At 38.6% G+C, this 14,532-nt stretch overlaps 2 protein-coding genes across 2 annotated transcripts; both read right to left on the bottom strand.

Moving 5' to 3' along the window:
- Positions 1 to 3,550: 3,550 nt before the first annotated feature.
- On the bottom strand, positions 3,551 to 6,548 carry LOC128599280 (uncharacterized). Its single transcript, XM_053610794.1, has 5 exons — positions 6,175 to 6,548; positions 5,527 to 5,868; positions 5,197 to 5,310; positions 5,087 to 5,109; positions 3,551 to 3,733 (listed from the first exon to the last, which is right to left on the bottom strand). Exons 1-5 carry the CDS (start codon positions 6,215 to 6,217, stop codon positions 3,596 to 3,598), a joined length of 660 nt encoding a protein of 219 aa, XP_053466769.1. The 5' UTR covers positions 6,218 to 6,548; the 3' UTR covers positions 3,551 to 3,595.
- Positions 6,549 to 10,524: 3,976 nt separating this feature from the next.
- Positions 10,525 to 11,152, bottom strand: LOC128599279 (BOLA class I histocompatibility antigen, alpha chain BL3-6-like). Its single transcript, XM_053610793.1, has 2 exons — positions 11,134 to 11,152; positions 10,525 to 10,862 (listed from the first exon to the last, which is right to left on the bottom strand). The coding sequence occupies exons 1-2, from the start codon at positions 11,150 to 11,152 to the stop codon at positions 10,540 to 10,542; spliced, it is 342 nt and encodes a 113-aa protein (XP_053466768.1). The 3' UTR covers positions 10,525 to 10,539.
- Between the last annotated feature and the right edge of the window lie 3,380 nt (positions 11,153 to 14,532).

Raw genomic sequence — 14,532 nt, 5'->3', positions numbered from 1 at the left:
TCCACAAAACATTTTGCCAATACCACTGTGGAGTGTCAATGAGCTCTTGTGCAAACTTCAGGCATGCAGCAATGTTCTTTTTAGTAAGCAGTGGCTTCCTTCGTGGTGTCCTGCCATATATACCCTGCGTGTTCAATGTGTTACGTATTGTAGACTCATGAACAGAGATGTTAGCCATACAAGCGCTATATAAGTGCACCATTTACTATTTACCACTATCAGTGGTGGTAAGATGGCACTGGAGCAGCATGTTAAATGCAGGGGTCAAATTGGGCATTAATCAGGAATTTTGTCATCCAAACTTCATGTCACACAAAAGGTAAATCTATAAAAGCTATATGTGTCACTTTCTACAACTGGTTTCATATGTAGACCACATTTTGTCTGTCTTTTTCACATTCCCTAGTAGTTTCACACCAAATTTGTAAAGATAGGTAAAAATCCTATGACTAGATATCTCAGTTCATGTGATCTTGACCAAAACATAAAAAACAGTGCTATAGTGCCACCACTGGGCTGATCGGCCCATCTCACTTGCCTGAGTAGTAGGAAGAAATACTACCCATTGACCAAGTTTCATGTCTCAATGACTTACAGTTTGGTATACACAATATGTTTTAAGTCAGAAGAAGAAAGAAAGAAAGAAAGTAAAAAAGAAAGAAAGAAGGAAAAATCCTAACAATGACTATAGGGTTCAAGCACCATTGGTGTTGGACCTGTTGTGGATAAAAAATGTCATAAAATAAACATAAGGGAGACCTAGCATCCAGCAAAGGGGAGAGGAAGGACTGACGACGGGCACCTAGAGACATAGAAGCGGGATTAGGCGGACATTGACAAATTGGAATTACACTTTAAAGATCTTTAAGAGCAGTAGTAGTCAAAAAAGTCAAAAAGAGGTATACGAGCCGAGCTGAGGAGTGCTAATATACACACACACACACACACACACACACACACGCGCGCGCTCGTACAGTCAAGGGCGGGCAAGTAGACATAACACACACACACACACACACACTCTCCCTCTCACACACATACTACAATAACTTTATAAGAATAATAAAAAGGAATATTAAGATATTTTAAGGGTAATATCTTATAATAATAATATATATACTCTCTATAAAAACCAGAATAATAGGATATGTGGGACAGTAGAAGGGTAATATAATGATATTATGAAGTAGGAAGTACAGTAAACCGTGTTTTCAAGCAGTATAACTACATATAAAATAGAGATATAGAGCTAATATGAAAATAAATTATAAACTAGAAATGCAGGCTCGCAAGGAAGGCCTTAATTTTAAGAAAGAACCATGAGGAGCCATTTATAAGGGTGGCTGAGTCAAGCTGCCCCCCTGCGAGATAACAATAAGACCAAGGTCACTCTAGATTGTTTAGTCTTGTCCACTTTCTATTTTACGGGTAATTCAAATTCTCTGGTTTCGATTCTCTGGGTAACTGAAATTCTCTGGTTTCGATTCTCTGGGTAACTGAAATGCTCTGGTTTTGATTCTCTGGGTAACTGAAAATCTCTGGTTTTTGTTCTCTGGGTAACTAAAAACTCTGGGTTTTTATTTTCTGGGTTATTAGAAATGCCTGGGTTCTGATTTTATGTGTAAATTAAAACCCCTGGTTTCAATTCTATGTGTAAGTGGAATAGCCCTTTTCTGGAACATAAGAGTAAGGTAAATGAGCTCTTTTTTAACTCTATTGGTAGTGAGATCATAGTCTTCTTGAAACATGTGGGTTATTTAGTGTGTAAGTACAGTATAAATACTGGAGCTTAAGCTCAGGGTATTGGGATCACTTCTGAGAATTCTCATCAGTGTGGATCTCGTGTGGTGGAACGGAACAATAAAGCTGGACCCTTGCTTCTTCTCACTCACGGCTGGTGTATTTTTTCTATCTCCAACTGGGCTCAGAGGTAGATGTGAGTATTGGCTTCTATGTTGAATTTTAAGTGTTTTTGGGTAATAGGCTAAATTTGAGCCAACAGACCCCTAATAAGAGGAAGTATGAGGAATAATAATACAGAGCTTTTCAAGCACTGAAATAATGAGTAATTTTAATGAATATATTCTCGTAATAATTGTAATAATGCATGACACTTTATATGTATTTCAGAGAGAGAAGTTAGAGAAGTGTAGATCAGTGCAGTGAGGAGAGGAGGAGTGGAGCTGTAGAAGATAGCAGGAGGAGAGAGGAATAACATCTTAGGATGATAACAAGAACATGGAATGTCATGGGCCATAACACTCACACCTGTGTTAGATAAAAAAGGTACATACATATAATATTACAAGCAAAACAAAAGATAAAAAATATGTACATCTTTCCTGGTTAAAGAGAGAGAAAGTGTTCCACTTTAAAAGTATCACAAAAAAATGTACAGTAGAGAATATGATAGAGATTTTATCTGTTTTAGGTATTTCTTCATGTTTGCTTTGATTTTAAGATTTTAAGATTTTTTATAGAGATATATTTTTAGATGATATGACACTGGGATGATGTAAAAAGTGACAGAAAAGATTACATTTCCAAAAATAATGTTTTTGGAAACATCCACATTGGAAAATGTAATCCACAAATGTAATAAATCATTTCAGACTCCTGAGATGCTACTTGGATCCACAACAGATGGATTAGAAAATATTTATGCTTCATTGGCGAGATGACTAGATGAACTTTATGGGACTTGGGGATAATTTTTTTTTACACACAATATCATTAGTGTTTAATACAAAGAGCTGTTTTTATTATCAAAGCCTCTACAAAAGTGTTATTTTCTTAGAAACAAGCAAGAAATAAAGACATGTATCTATTTACACTTGAATATTTTATAAACAAACTGAGAGACTTGATACACAGTTTAGATTAAAAAAAATAATAAATTCAGAATCCTGAAGCTCTTATATTATATTATATTATATCATATCATATCATATCATATCATATCATATCATATCATATCATATCATATCATATCATATTATATTATATTATTCATCCATCAATTTTCTGTACCGCTTATCCTACAGGGTCATAGGGAATCTGGAGCCTATCCCAAGGAACATGGGGCACAAGGGGGGGGGGGGCGACTCTGGACGGGGTGCCAATACATCGCAGAGCACACATACACACATTCACACACCCATTCATACACTACGGACACTTTTGGACATGCCAACCAACCATGCACATGCATGTCTTTGGACTGGGCAAGAACCCGGTGTACCTGGAGGAAACCTCCGAAGCATGGGGAGAGCATGCACACACAGGGACGCAGCAAGAATCGAACCTTCATCCACTAAGCCACTATGCTCCCCCATATTATATTTATGTTATGTTATGTAGCGTTATATTATGTTATGTTATGTCATGTTATGTTATATTATCCTATGTTATGTTATGTTATATTATGTCATGTTATTTCATGTTATGTTATATTATGTAATATTATGTTATGTTATGTTATGTTATGTTAGGTTATGTAACGTAACTGTGATGTTACAAATGCTATAGTTCTTCCAACCACAGGCTTGTAGAAACATCTGTTTCATATTAAGTAAACAGTAAATGATATATGACATCATGTACACACATTACTCTGTCCGACTGAAGAATATATAACATGTGGGTCCACCTTTTCATCGTGTCTCTTGGTTCTATTGGTTTTCTTCTTTGAGAACCGTAGAGCAGCGTAATTCACAGAGTCCGAGTCAGGATCCTGCAGGAACAAAGAAGATACACAGAGATGACATATTTTCTCTAGATGATCTTCTTGAGCTGGAGTGAAGTTTAATACAAATAATAAAGCCCTAAATGTGGAGAAACTTCAGAGCCTAATTTTCTGAGAACCTTGTGGATTTCCTCCTCAACCACAGGAAAGCATGTGTGTTTTTATTGTTCCTTTATTTATCAGTTATAATTATTACTTTTATTACTATTATGTTAATTATAGTTATAGTTATAGTTATAGTTAGTTAGTTAGTTAGTTAGTTAGCTATAATTAAAATATTTGGTCACTTGAACTAAATTTATTGATCCAAACCTCAAATACCAATAACTCTTAAACAATTAATCTATAAATAATATCAACTTGATATTGACCTGATGTTCTGTCACTGGAATTATTATTGATAAAAATCTCTATTAATAATAAAGAAAGAAAATATAATTGTATTTAATGAGAATAATATTTTAATAGCTAGATTATATTCATTATTTAAAATAAATAAATAAATAAACGTTTGAAATGTTTGAGAACCTCAGATTTTTTGTATCAGTTAATTTTTTTAAACAGTTTAAAAACTGATACAATTTTTATTTATTAAATGTATTAGTTATGTGCAAACTATATATTTTTGCTAATTGTACTTTTTGGTTAATGGTTTTCAGTTGTGCGCTTAAACAATTTGGTTATATAATTTCTTTAGAAATGACCAGAATTAAGATCATCTTGTTTTTTGTTTTTTTTACACAGAGCTGGAACACACAAAAAATATTCATCAGACTTTCATGGATTACATTTTTTATTTTTTTTTTTTAAAGTTCACCATCTGTTTTTTTTTTTTTTCTGAACAAAGGAAAGGATATTTCTATTTTAAAACATATATCTACAAAAATACCAAAATGTTCAAAGTAAAATGTGGATCTAAAAAGAGAATAGAAAAATATTTGGAAGAATCTTTTAATCTTTATTAGAAGAAGGCAGCGTCGGGTTAAAGCAGAAACGATGTGAACAAGAGGAAATGACTGGATCATGTATAGATGCCGAATATTACAACTGATAAGTTCCAAGAGCTGCTTAGAAGATATTTACATTATTATTATATTTCATTATTAATATCTTAAAATTTACCCAAAACACTAAACATCTCATTGCTGTAATTAATTTTTTGTTCGTATTCAAATATAAGATTTTTACTGAGAGGTTAATAAAATTCTTCATCAGTGCAAAAAACACCAAATGTATTGATTTCTGTTACAAAGTTAATCAGGGTTCTTCATTCTGGAGGTGTGTGTGTGTGTGTGTGTGTGTGTGTGTGTGTGTGTGTGTTTAAATTAGTCTCAAATTTACCTCAATATCTTCTGCTTCAGCACCTAATGTAACACAAAGAAAGCATTATTATTATTATTATTATTATTATTATTATTATTATTATTATTATTATTGGAGTAAGAATTTACCTCTAAGAGTTTTTCTGTGTTTCAGTATGATGAAGATCAGGACACCGAGAAGAATCACAATCACTGCACCAAACACCGCATTCAGCATGAAGAACACAGCAGAAGAGTCTGAACCTTGGAGAAAAATATTAAAGAAAACATTTTGATCCCTAAACCTGCATCATATTTTAATTTAAAATGTACAGAAGCATTTGTGAGGGAAAAAAACAGCAAACCTGTAGCTTTATCCTCAGAAAATGTTTTATTTACACCTGAAAAAGAAACATTATTTATAAATCTCAGTCATCTCAATCAGTGTTTACTGAAACTATTCACTTTGTATAAATTTACCTTTCACTTGTAAAGAGGTCGAGTTGCTGAAGATCATTTGATCACTGAAGCTGCAGTAATACAGTCCTGTATCAGAGACGTTTACTGCAGTGATTGTGAGAGACGTGCTCTTGCCATGAACAGACATCACTATTCTCTCACTTTCAGTAAAGAAGTAACAGTTTTCTGATGGAGCTGATGTCCTAAACTTTTTACACCCAAGACGAAGTGGAACTGAACCACACGTGTGTTTAAACCAGAAGATGGAACCTGGCTCAGTCAGACCATGTTGGCACCAAAGAGTGACGTTATCTCCAGCTTCTGCTTCCAAAGATAAAGAGCACAGAGTCTCTGAGATAAAACCTGCAACACATAAAACACAAAATATAACATAAAAAAAAAACCTTATAAATAACTTTAATAATTACAGGAAAGACATGAGGGTTTTTTTAAGGATCTGATCTTCTGTGTTTCATGTTGAACTTGAAGAAAGTTAAATTCTCAGTAAAAAAAATCTCACAGATGGACAGACTTTTTTCTTTTATGGAAATTTGCAGTTTTCTGAATAATTAAATTTGTCAGTTACACGACCATGTAATGAATAATGCATTTATATTACAAATATAATAAGAATCTAGTAAAGCGACCATTAAGATGATGAACACTTACCCATGGCACAGAGAAACACAGGCAGAGTTTTAAACTGAACCATTGTGTATCAGCCGAGAGACAAAGAGGAAATGATCTGTTGGTCAAATCGAATGCGGCTTTATCTGTGTGTAGGGGTGTGGATGTTTATGCAGCATAAAGCACAAGAAAAAAAAAGAAACAAAAGACCCACAGGAAAAGAATGATCTAAAATAGATCTCCTTATGTCACCTAACATTTCAGTAGAAGGTCAGCTGATTCAATGATGTTCCTTCAAATCCACTAATTTTACTATAAACACACTAATGTATAATTCAGAGATGTACAGTTTACTTTTGATACATTATAATGTATTCGTGTGTTTTAAGGATGTACACTAGTTTATTTTTATATGTAGAATGTGTAAGTACCCTGTGGGGACAAGTATTCTATATTCCAGTTATCATTTGATATTTATAATAGGAATTATTTCAGAGCATGATGGTACAGCAGGAAGCGTTGTCACCTCACAGCTCCTGGGTCCGGGGTTTGATGCAGGATAAAGTGTTTACTTTTTCAATCACCAACACAGCTTTTCATTTCTGGTTTTATGAAAGACTTTTATTCAGAATATTCATTTGGTTTGCAGTGCTGTGCTCTCACTCGAGTGTATTATAGGGGAAAAGCCTTGTGCTAAATGTTTATTGTAGTTCCTTACAGTGACCTCTTTTTATTTCATTATACAAACTAATGTAAGTATTTTATCCATTTTAACATGCCTGATCTGGAGAATGAGTGTGATATATCTGTTTGATATATGATTATCAGGAGTGTGAACTGCTCTATAAATGTTGGACAGCAATCGCCCTTCAAACATCATTTTAACAAAATAATAACGAACAGAATCTTTCAAGCTTCTTTTTTTTTTTACAAATTGAATAGTGGAAAAATTTGTGTGTGAAATCAACCAGCGGTCAGAAGCAGATGAACCACAGATGAGACCGGTGTCAGTTTTCACAGTTTAAATGAAGCATCATGCGTGCAAATGTACCAAGTGTCAGGTCTGTGGTTGGAAAATATTCAAACGATAAAAATGGACAGGTGCTGCGTGTGTCTGAGATAAGACTGTGGTTTAAGAGATGACTTCACGTGACTACAAGACCGTTGAAACGACTAAAAGAAAAAAATGTAGCTGGCTTTAAAATACTTTTATTATTGCGCTCAAAAATTCATGTACAGTGTGTTCAGAAAATAAATATTCAGATCACATTCACTTTTAAAATAATGTTGTAGACTAATAACTAAATAACTCAAATTAAATTTAAAACTGATTACATTTACTTTTTTATCCATTAATCAACACAAAATATCCCATAATGACAAAGTAAATAAAATCCTTAATGTTAGTGATGCCCTGGTCATGCTCAGAGCAGAGAGAGATCAGAGGAGGGTGGGGAGGGGTGTGTTTTTGATGGCCAATCCCACACTGTGAAGATGTTGTCCATCAGAAGGATATCCTTTTGAGAGAAAATGTGTAGCCCATTGCTCCCTCAGGGGCGTGTGATCTGTCTGTGTGTGCTGTTCCTGCATTGCGATTCTTTCAGAGTGTGCTCCTCTGGCCTTTTATCTTCCCAGACTAACCCATAAGGGGCAATGGTTGGGCTCTTGTTAGGCCTCCTTGTGGCCACACACAGTAACTGGTACCTCACAGCTCCAGAATAGCATTTTTATGCTCATATGCAGAGCCAAACCTGGCATGTCAAAATGTAGATTTTTGTCTCTTCTGAGCACACTACATTCTCCCAGTTATCTACAGACTTCTCCAAATGTTCTGTAGCAAACTTCAAACAAGCTTCAACATGCCTTTTCTTCAGTAATGGAGAGAGATGTCTCCATTCACAATCACCTCAGAAGACTCCATTACTAAAGACAAGGCATGTTGAAGCTTGTTTGAAGTTTGCTACAGAACATGGCTGTGGAGTGCACTGCCTATTGTTTTCTCTGTAAGGACTGTACCGGCTGCTTCCAGCTCTTTCTAGAACTCTTTTCGAGTGCTCCTTGGCTCTTCGGCTACTCATCTGACTAACTATCTGACTGCCCAGTCAGAAATCTTGTGAGGAGATCCTGTGTGTGGCCGGTTGATGGTTGAATGCTGTTCCTTCCACTTGCAGATAATGGCCATGATGGTGTTTATGGGAACATTTAGGAGTTGAGAAATCCATCAGTAACCAGCACCATTGACGATGTTGTGAAGGTTTTTTGTGAAGAGATCTTTGCCTCTACAACTCATAAGATGTTTCTTGAGTGACAGCTTGGAGACAAATGATTTGTTTACTCGCATTCAGAGGTGGGTTTCCCTTTTTCAAAGAGTGGGAGCACTAACCTACCAACATGCACGAACCCAACTGATTATAATTAGCACAGGAATTAGAACTAATTAGGGCAATCAGCTGGTTTAGTGTTTTTTCTTGTTGCGTTCAATACTTTTTTCCTGTCATTCCACTGTATTGCACATTTTTTATGGATTGGAATATTACAATTTCTTAAGTTTAGATTTTGACTTTTATTACCAGTGTCTGGTCTGAATCGCTGCACTGCAAATATGTTTATTTATTTTTGACATATTTAATATTTATTTCCCTCACTGTGTATGGTACAACCAGCACAACAAGAATCCAAGCTCTTACACACTGCATTCTATGTGGTTTGAAGAGAGAATCATACAGGTTCTCGGACTGCACCCTGCTGGTTAGTTTGTGCCCATTCATGCACCTTCACACACACAAACCCTCCCGTCTCCAAATGACGAGCGTAACTCAAGAGTGTTTCCTAACTGGTTAAGAAGTCCTGTGTGTTTTCTGTAATGCTGGACTAAATGTTACTGCTTTGTTTTTGTAGAACAGAATCATCTGGTGCATTCAATGTGTGGAGTAAAGTCACGGATCTCCATTTCTATTTGGTTATTTAAAAAAAAAAAAACACAAATAAAAAAATAAATAACACACACACACACACACACACACACACACACATTATATATAAATAAATAAAAGACTATAAACACAGTTCTTTGGTATGGACTTGAAAGTGACTTTATTTTCAAGTTTACAGGTAATTCACCAACAATATGTTGCATTAAAAAAAAGTATAAAACATTGTTTGGTAATAAAGTGCTCTCATTTTGAGATGTAGGTGATTTATTACAACAAACTTTTCTTCAGTTTAGTTTTAATCATAATACATAATGTCCAGTTGACTTCAAAAGTTCGAGTTTTTGTTACGAAAAAAAGAAGAAAAGAAAAGACTTTTTTAAAAAGGGTTTAAGAGTCTTATTTAAAAGGTTGAACAGGGTTCAGGGTGCTGTCAGGGTGGGAGGGGCAAACCTCCATCACCTGCCAATAACAATGCCACTAACCAATCATGGGCATCATGCATGTGGAAGAGGGAAGTTAGCGTTTCCCTCCGAGAGTGTTACAGTGCTCTGACGTCAAAAAATTGTAATTTTACAAAGGGTCAAGTCATTTCAAATAGTTATAACACAATAAGTTATATATAAAAAAAATCAGTCATAAATATTCCATAAATATCGGTAAACTTCAGTATGAGCTCTTACACCACTGACCTCAGTTATATTGCTATTCTTCACATCACTCACACAATTGTGAGAATTAAACAAATACTTGTAAGTCTTTTTTCTTCACACATTCTTTTTAACTAAAGATTAATCTGTCTTAAGTAGACACTATAAGGGACGGCAGTCCTCCACAGGACACGAAACACATCCTGCACACCTAGAAGCACTTGATCTTAGACTTTGTCCCACTTCTTCCGCATCAATCAGCTTAGTAGTAAGTTTATTATAAACATTGAAAATCTTTATTACACTTTCTGAGCGGATCTGAGAGGGCAGTGAAGCTGTTGTCACACCACACACGAGTAAATCACTCGTCACTTCAGAGGGTCTCTCACAGTCTGAATCTGGAACGCGTGTGAAGTCTGAAACACAGATTACAGACACACAGTTAGTAAAGAAACTGTTCTGTAACTGATCTTCAGAAAAGAACCAAAGTTCTACTAAATATAAATTCTGTGAGGTGAGAGCACTGACAATACTGGCTTTCTTAATTCAACTGTAAAAATATTAAATGTAATATGAAAATATGTACATTTAATAAACCATACAGAGAAATAACTTCACTTTTTCTCTTGAACTTTGTTTTTTTTTTCTCACCAGAGTAGGTCTTCTTCCAGCAGACAATTCCAACACCACCACCAACAATGATGAGAACCACGACTACACCAATCCATCCTCCACCTGATCCTCTACCTGATCCTCCATCTGTTAAATCAGCACAGAGTCTTTATCTGCTGCAGAAATAAATCATCTTTCAGTGGAAATCTGTAGTTTTATAGGAAAGTGTTTCTCTGACCAGGATTCAGGATTTGAATATCCTCCTCATTCAGCACCATCTCCTTCTCCAAGCTGCTGTGCTGAATCACGCAGGTGTAGGTGTGTTTCTGCAGATCCTCAGCTGAGACTGTCAGAACGCTTCTCTTCTGGAAGCTTCCATCCTGGTTGGGTAACGTCTCTCTGAGCTCCACGTCCTCATGCACGTCCTCTCCGTCCTTCTGCCAGGTGATATTCACAGCTTTGGGGAAGAAACCTGTAGCATGACACACCACCTCTGGAGAAGACGAGTTTTTCTGGAACACTGACGCTGTAGGACGAACTGCAGAGAAACATAAGAGACGTAAATATCACACTCTTTTATATGCAATTATTCTTTTATAAGTGTGCCACATGATTTTAAATCTAAATACTGAAATGTACAGGTTTTTTGGTCAGGTCATCTTTTTTTGACTACACTGATGATTTAAAGCAGGGGTCTCAGACTTGCGGCCCGGGGGCCAATTGCGGCCCGCGGAACGATATTTTGTGGCCCCCTACTTGAAATCAAAGCGTGTTGTTAGTGCGGCCCGCCACCATTAACTTTTTCTCACATGCACCTGCGTGAGTCATTGCCCTGGGCGTTTTATATTTTTTAACACTTGTGGGCTACCATAGCTCAGGCTCGTGACAACAACACGAATTATCAACGTTGGTCACTTGAAACGTGTTTTGGGAGTGTTACAGAGTGCAAATATGTTTTTTTTGTCACCCAGTCATGTCTTTTTCAAAACCTGCCATGAAGAGAACGGTTGGCGATGAGCACAGACAATTTCAGGAGATGTGGGAAACAGAATATTTTTTTGTAGAGCACAGGGGCATTCCGACGTGTCTAATATTCACAGATAAAGTTGCGGTGCACAAGGAGTATAACATCAGACGTCATTACTCAACTAGACATGCTGAGGAGTATGCAAAATACCAGGGAGATGAGCGAGAGGACCGGGTCGCCAAACTTAAAACATGTCTACTGAGGCAACAAGATTTTTTCAAGAAAGCAGGAAAAGAGAGTGATGCAGCAGTCGAAGCTAGCTACGTGGTGAGTGAGATGATTGCTAAGGCAGGAAAGCCATTCAAAGACGGCGAGTTCATCAAACAGTGCATGTTACAGGCTGCAAGTATAGTCTGTCCGGAAAAGAAAGGTCAGTTTAGCAACATCAGCCTTTCAGCCAACACAGTGGCAGAGCGCATTTCTGACCTGTCGGATAACATTTACGATCAACTGCGTGAGAAAGCTAGACATTTCCATTCATACTCAGTCACTCTTGATGAGAGCACAGACGTCACTGACACTGCGCAGCTCGCAATATATGTCCGTGGTGTTGATGACAATTTTGAAGTGATGGAGGATTTGCTCACAATGATTCCAATGCATGGCCAGACCACCGGTCAGGAGATATTCCGCCAGCTGTGTGATGCCATTGTGGATGCCGGCTTACTATGGAAGAGTTTTGCTGGAATAACAACCGACGGAGCGCCGTCAATGACGGGGAGGAGAAATGGACTGGTGGCACTTGTTCAAAGAAAACTGGAAGAGGAGGGTGTAGAAGAGGCCATTGCTTTGCACTGCATTATCCATCAGCAGGCCCTTTGCAGCAAATGCCTTAAGTTTGACAATGTGATGTCTGACGTTGTGAGATGCATCAACCATATCAGATCCAGGGGCTTAAAGCACCGGCAGTTCCACACCTTTTTGGAGGAAATAGAGTCAGCATATGAGGATGTGCTCTACTCACCGAGGTACGTTGGCTTAGCAGGGGGGACGTCCTGAAGAGGTTTTTTGAGTTGAGAGCAGAAGTGAAAGCCTTCATGGATAAGGATGGGATGGCTGTTCCTGTACTAAGTGATCCAAAATGGCTAATGGACTTAGCTTTTCTTGTTGACATCACACAGGAGCTGAATGTACTGAACAAGAAGTTACAAGGCCAGGGCCAGCTTGTCAGTGTTGCATATGACAGTGTCAGAGCATTCTCCACAAAACTTGTGTTATGGAAAGCCCAGCTTTCTCAGACAAACCTCTGCCATTTCCCAGCATGCAAGGCGCTCATGGATTCAGGCACACCATTCAGTGGTGAGAAGTATGCTGATACCATTCTAAAGCTACAGGAAGAATTTGATCACAGGTTTCAGACTTCAAGACACAGAGCCACGTTTCAAATTTTTGCTGACCCCTTCTCCTTTGATGTGGAAGATGCCCCCCCTGTGGTTCAGTTGGAGCTAATTGACCTGCAGTGCAGTTCTGAACTCAAAGCCAAGTTCAGGGAGGTGAGTGGAAAAACAGACAAGCTTAGACAATTTATGATAGAATTGCCCCCCACGTTCCCTGAGCTTTCCAAGATGTTCGAGCGAATCATGTGCCTTTTTGGGAGCACCTATCTGTGCGAAAAGCTCTTCTCCACTATGAACTTTAATAAATCAAAGTTCAGGTCCAGACTTACAGATGAGCATCTTCGAGCCATACTGAGGGTCTCAGTTGCTTCCTCCCTCAAGCCAAATGTGGCTCAGCTGTGTAAGAGGAAGCGCTGCCAAGTCTCTGGCAGCAAGGAGTAGGAGGAAGTAAGAGAAACCTATGTTCTGAAGAACCGTTCATGTTCTGCATGTTCTGAATAGTTATTACTAAAGATTAAGAAGATTGGATCGGTTGTACTGTTTTTGGAATACTTGAAATCCTTTTTTTGTGGAATACTTGATGCGGCCCAGCCTCACCCATACTCTACCTTCAGCGGCCCCCAGGTAAATTGAGTTTGAGATCCCTGATTTAAAGGATAAAATAATTTTGCATGTATATATTTAATAAGATCATATATATATATATATATATATATATATATATATATATATATATATATATATATATATATTATATATTCGAGGCCACAGGACCGCAGACATGCAAGATGTAGAGATGATGTACAAGGTTATTAAGATAGAGGTATAAACAGAGTGCACTATTTATCTGGTACACTTATTCACATTAATAAAAAAAAATGGTTATGCAAATTGTGTAATATGTAACACTGATAAAGGATCAGGTTCAGGTGTTAAACACTGCTTCATGGTGCGTTGGCGCGCGTGGGTAGTGAAGGAGGGTGCGTGGGTAGTGAAGGAGAGTGCGTGTGTGTTGGTAGTGAAGGAGGGTGCGTGTGTGTTGGTAGTGAAGGGGGTGCGTGTGTGTTGGTAGTGAAGGAGAGTGTGTTAGCGCGCGTGGGTAGTGAAGGAGAGTGTGTTAGCGCGCGTGGGTAGTGAAGGAGGGTGCGTTAGCGTGCGCACTGGTAGTGAAGGAGGGCGCGTGGGTAGTGAAGGAGGGTGCGTTAGCGCGCGCGTTGGTAGTGAAGGAGGGCGCGTTAGAGCGCGCGTTGGTAGTGAAGGAGGGCGCGTTAGAGCGCGCGTTGGTAGTGAAGGAGGGCGCGTTAGAGCGCGCGTTGGTAGTGAAGGAGGGCGCGTTAGCGCGCGAGTGGGTAGTGAAGGAGGGCGCGTTAACGCGTGCGTTGGTAGTGAAGGACAGTGCGTTGGTAGTGAAGGAGAGTGCGCGCGTGGGTAGTGAAGGAGGGCGCGTTAGCGCGCGCGTTGGTAGTGAAGGAGGGCGCGTTAGAGCGCGCGTTGGTAGTGAAGGAGGGCGCGTTAGAGCGCGCGTTGGTAGTGAAGGAGGGCGCGTTAGAGCGCGCGTTGGTAGTGAAGGAGGGCGCGTTAGCGCGCGAGTGGGTAGTGAAGGAGGGCGCGTTAACGCGTGCGTTGGTAGTGAAGGACAGTGCGTTGGTAGTGAAGGAGAGTGCGCGCGTGGGTAGTGAAGGAGGGCGCGTTAGCGCGCGGGTTGGTAGTGAAGGAGGGCGCGATAGCGCGAGCGTAGGTAGTGAAGAACGGTGCGTTGGTAGTGAAGGAGAGTGCGCGCGTGGGTAGTGAAGGAGGGCGCGTGAGCGCGTGTGTGTTGGTAGTGAAGGAGTGTGTGTTGGTAG

The sequence above is a fragment of the Ictalurus furcatus genome, chromosome 22 (genome assembly GCF_023375685.1).
Source record: "Ictalurus furcatus strain D&B chromosome 22, Billie_1.0, whole genome shotgun sequence".
In the NCBI taxonomy this organism is placed as follows: domain Eukaryota; kingdom Metazoa; phylum Chordata; class Actinopteri; order Siluriformes; family Ictaluridae; genus Ictalurus; species Ictalurus furcatus.
The sequence above is the reverse complement of the archived record's forward strand: the minus strand, read 5'-3'. Positions and strand labels throughout refer to the sequence as shown.

Bases quoted from the DNA above. Each gene is read 5' to 3' on its own strand.
- LOC128599280 (XM_053610794.1), bottom strand. From the start codon at position 6,217: ATGGTTCAGTTTAAAACTCTGCCTGTGTTTCTCTGTGCCATGG. The intron at 5,110-5,196 runs GTAAATTCTTAC...GTGTTACATTAG, and splicing joins ACACAGAAAAACTCTTAGAG to GTGCTGAAGCAGAAGATATT. The intron at 3,734-5,086 runs GTAAATTTGAGA...TTGTTCCTGCAG, and splicing joins CTGAAGCAGAAGATATTGAG to GATCCTGACTCGGACTCTGT.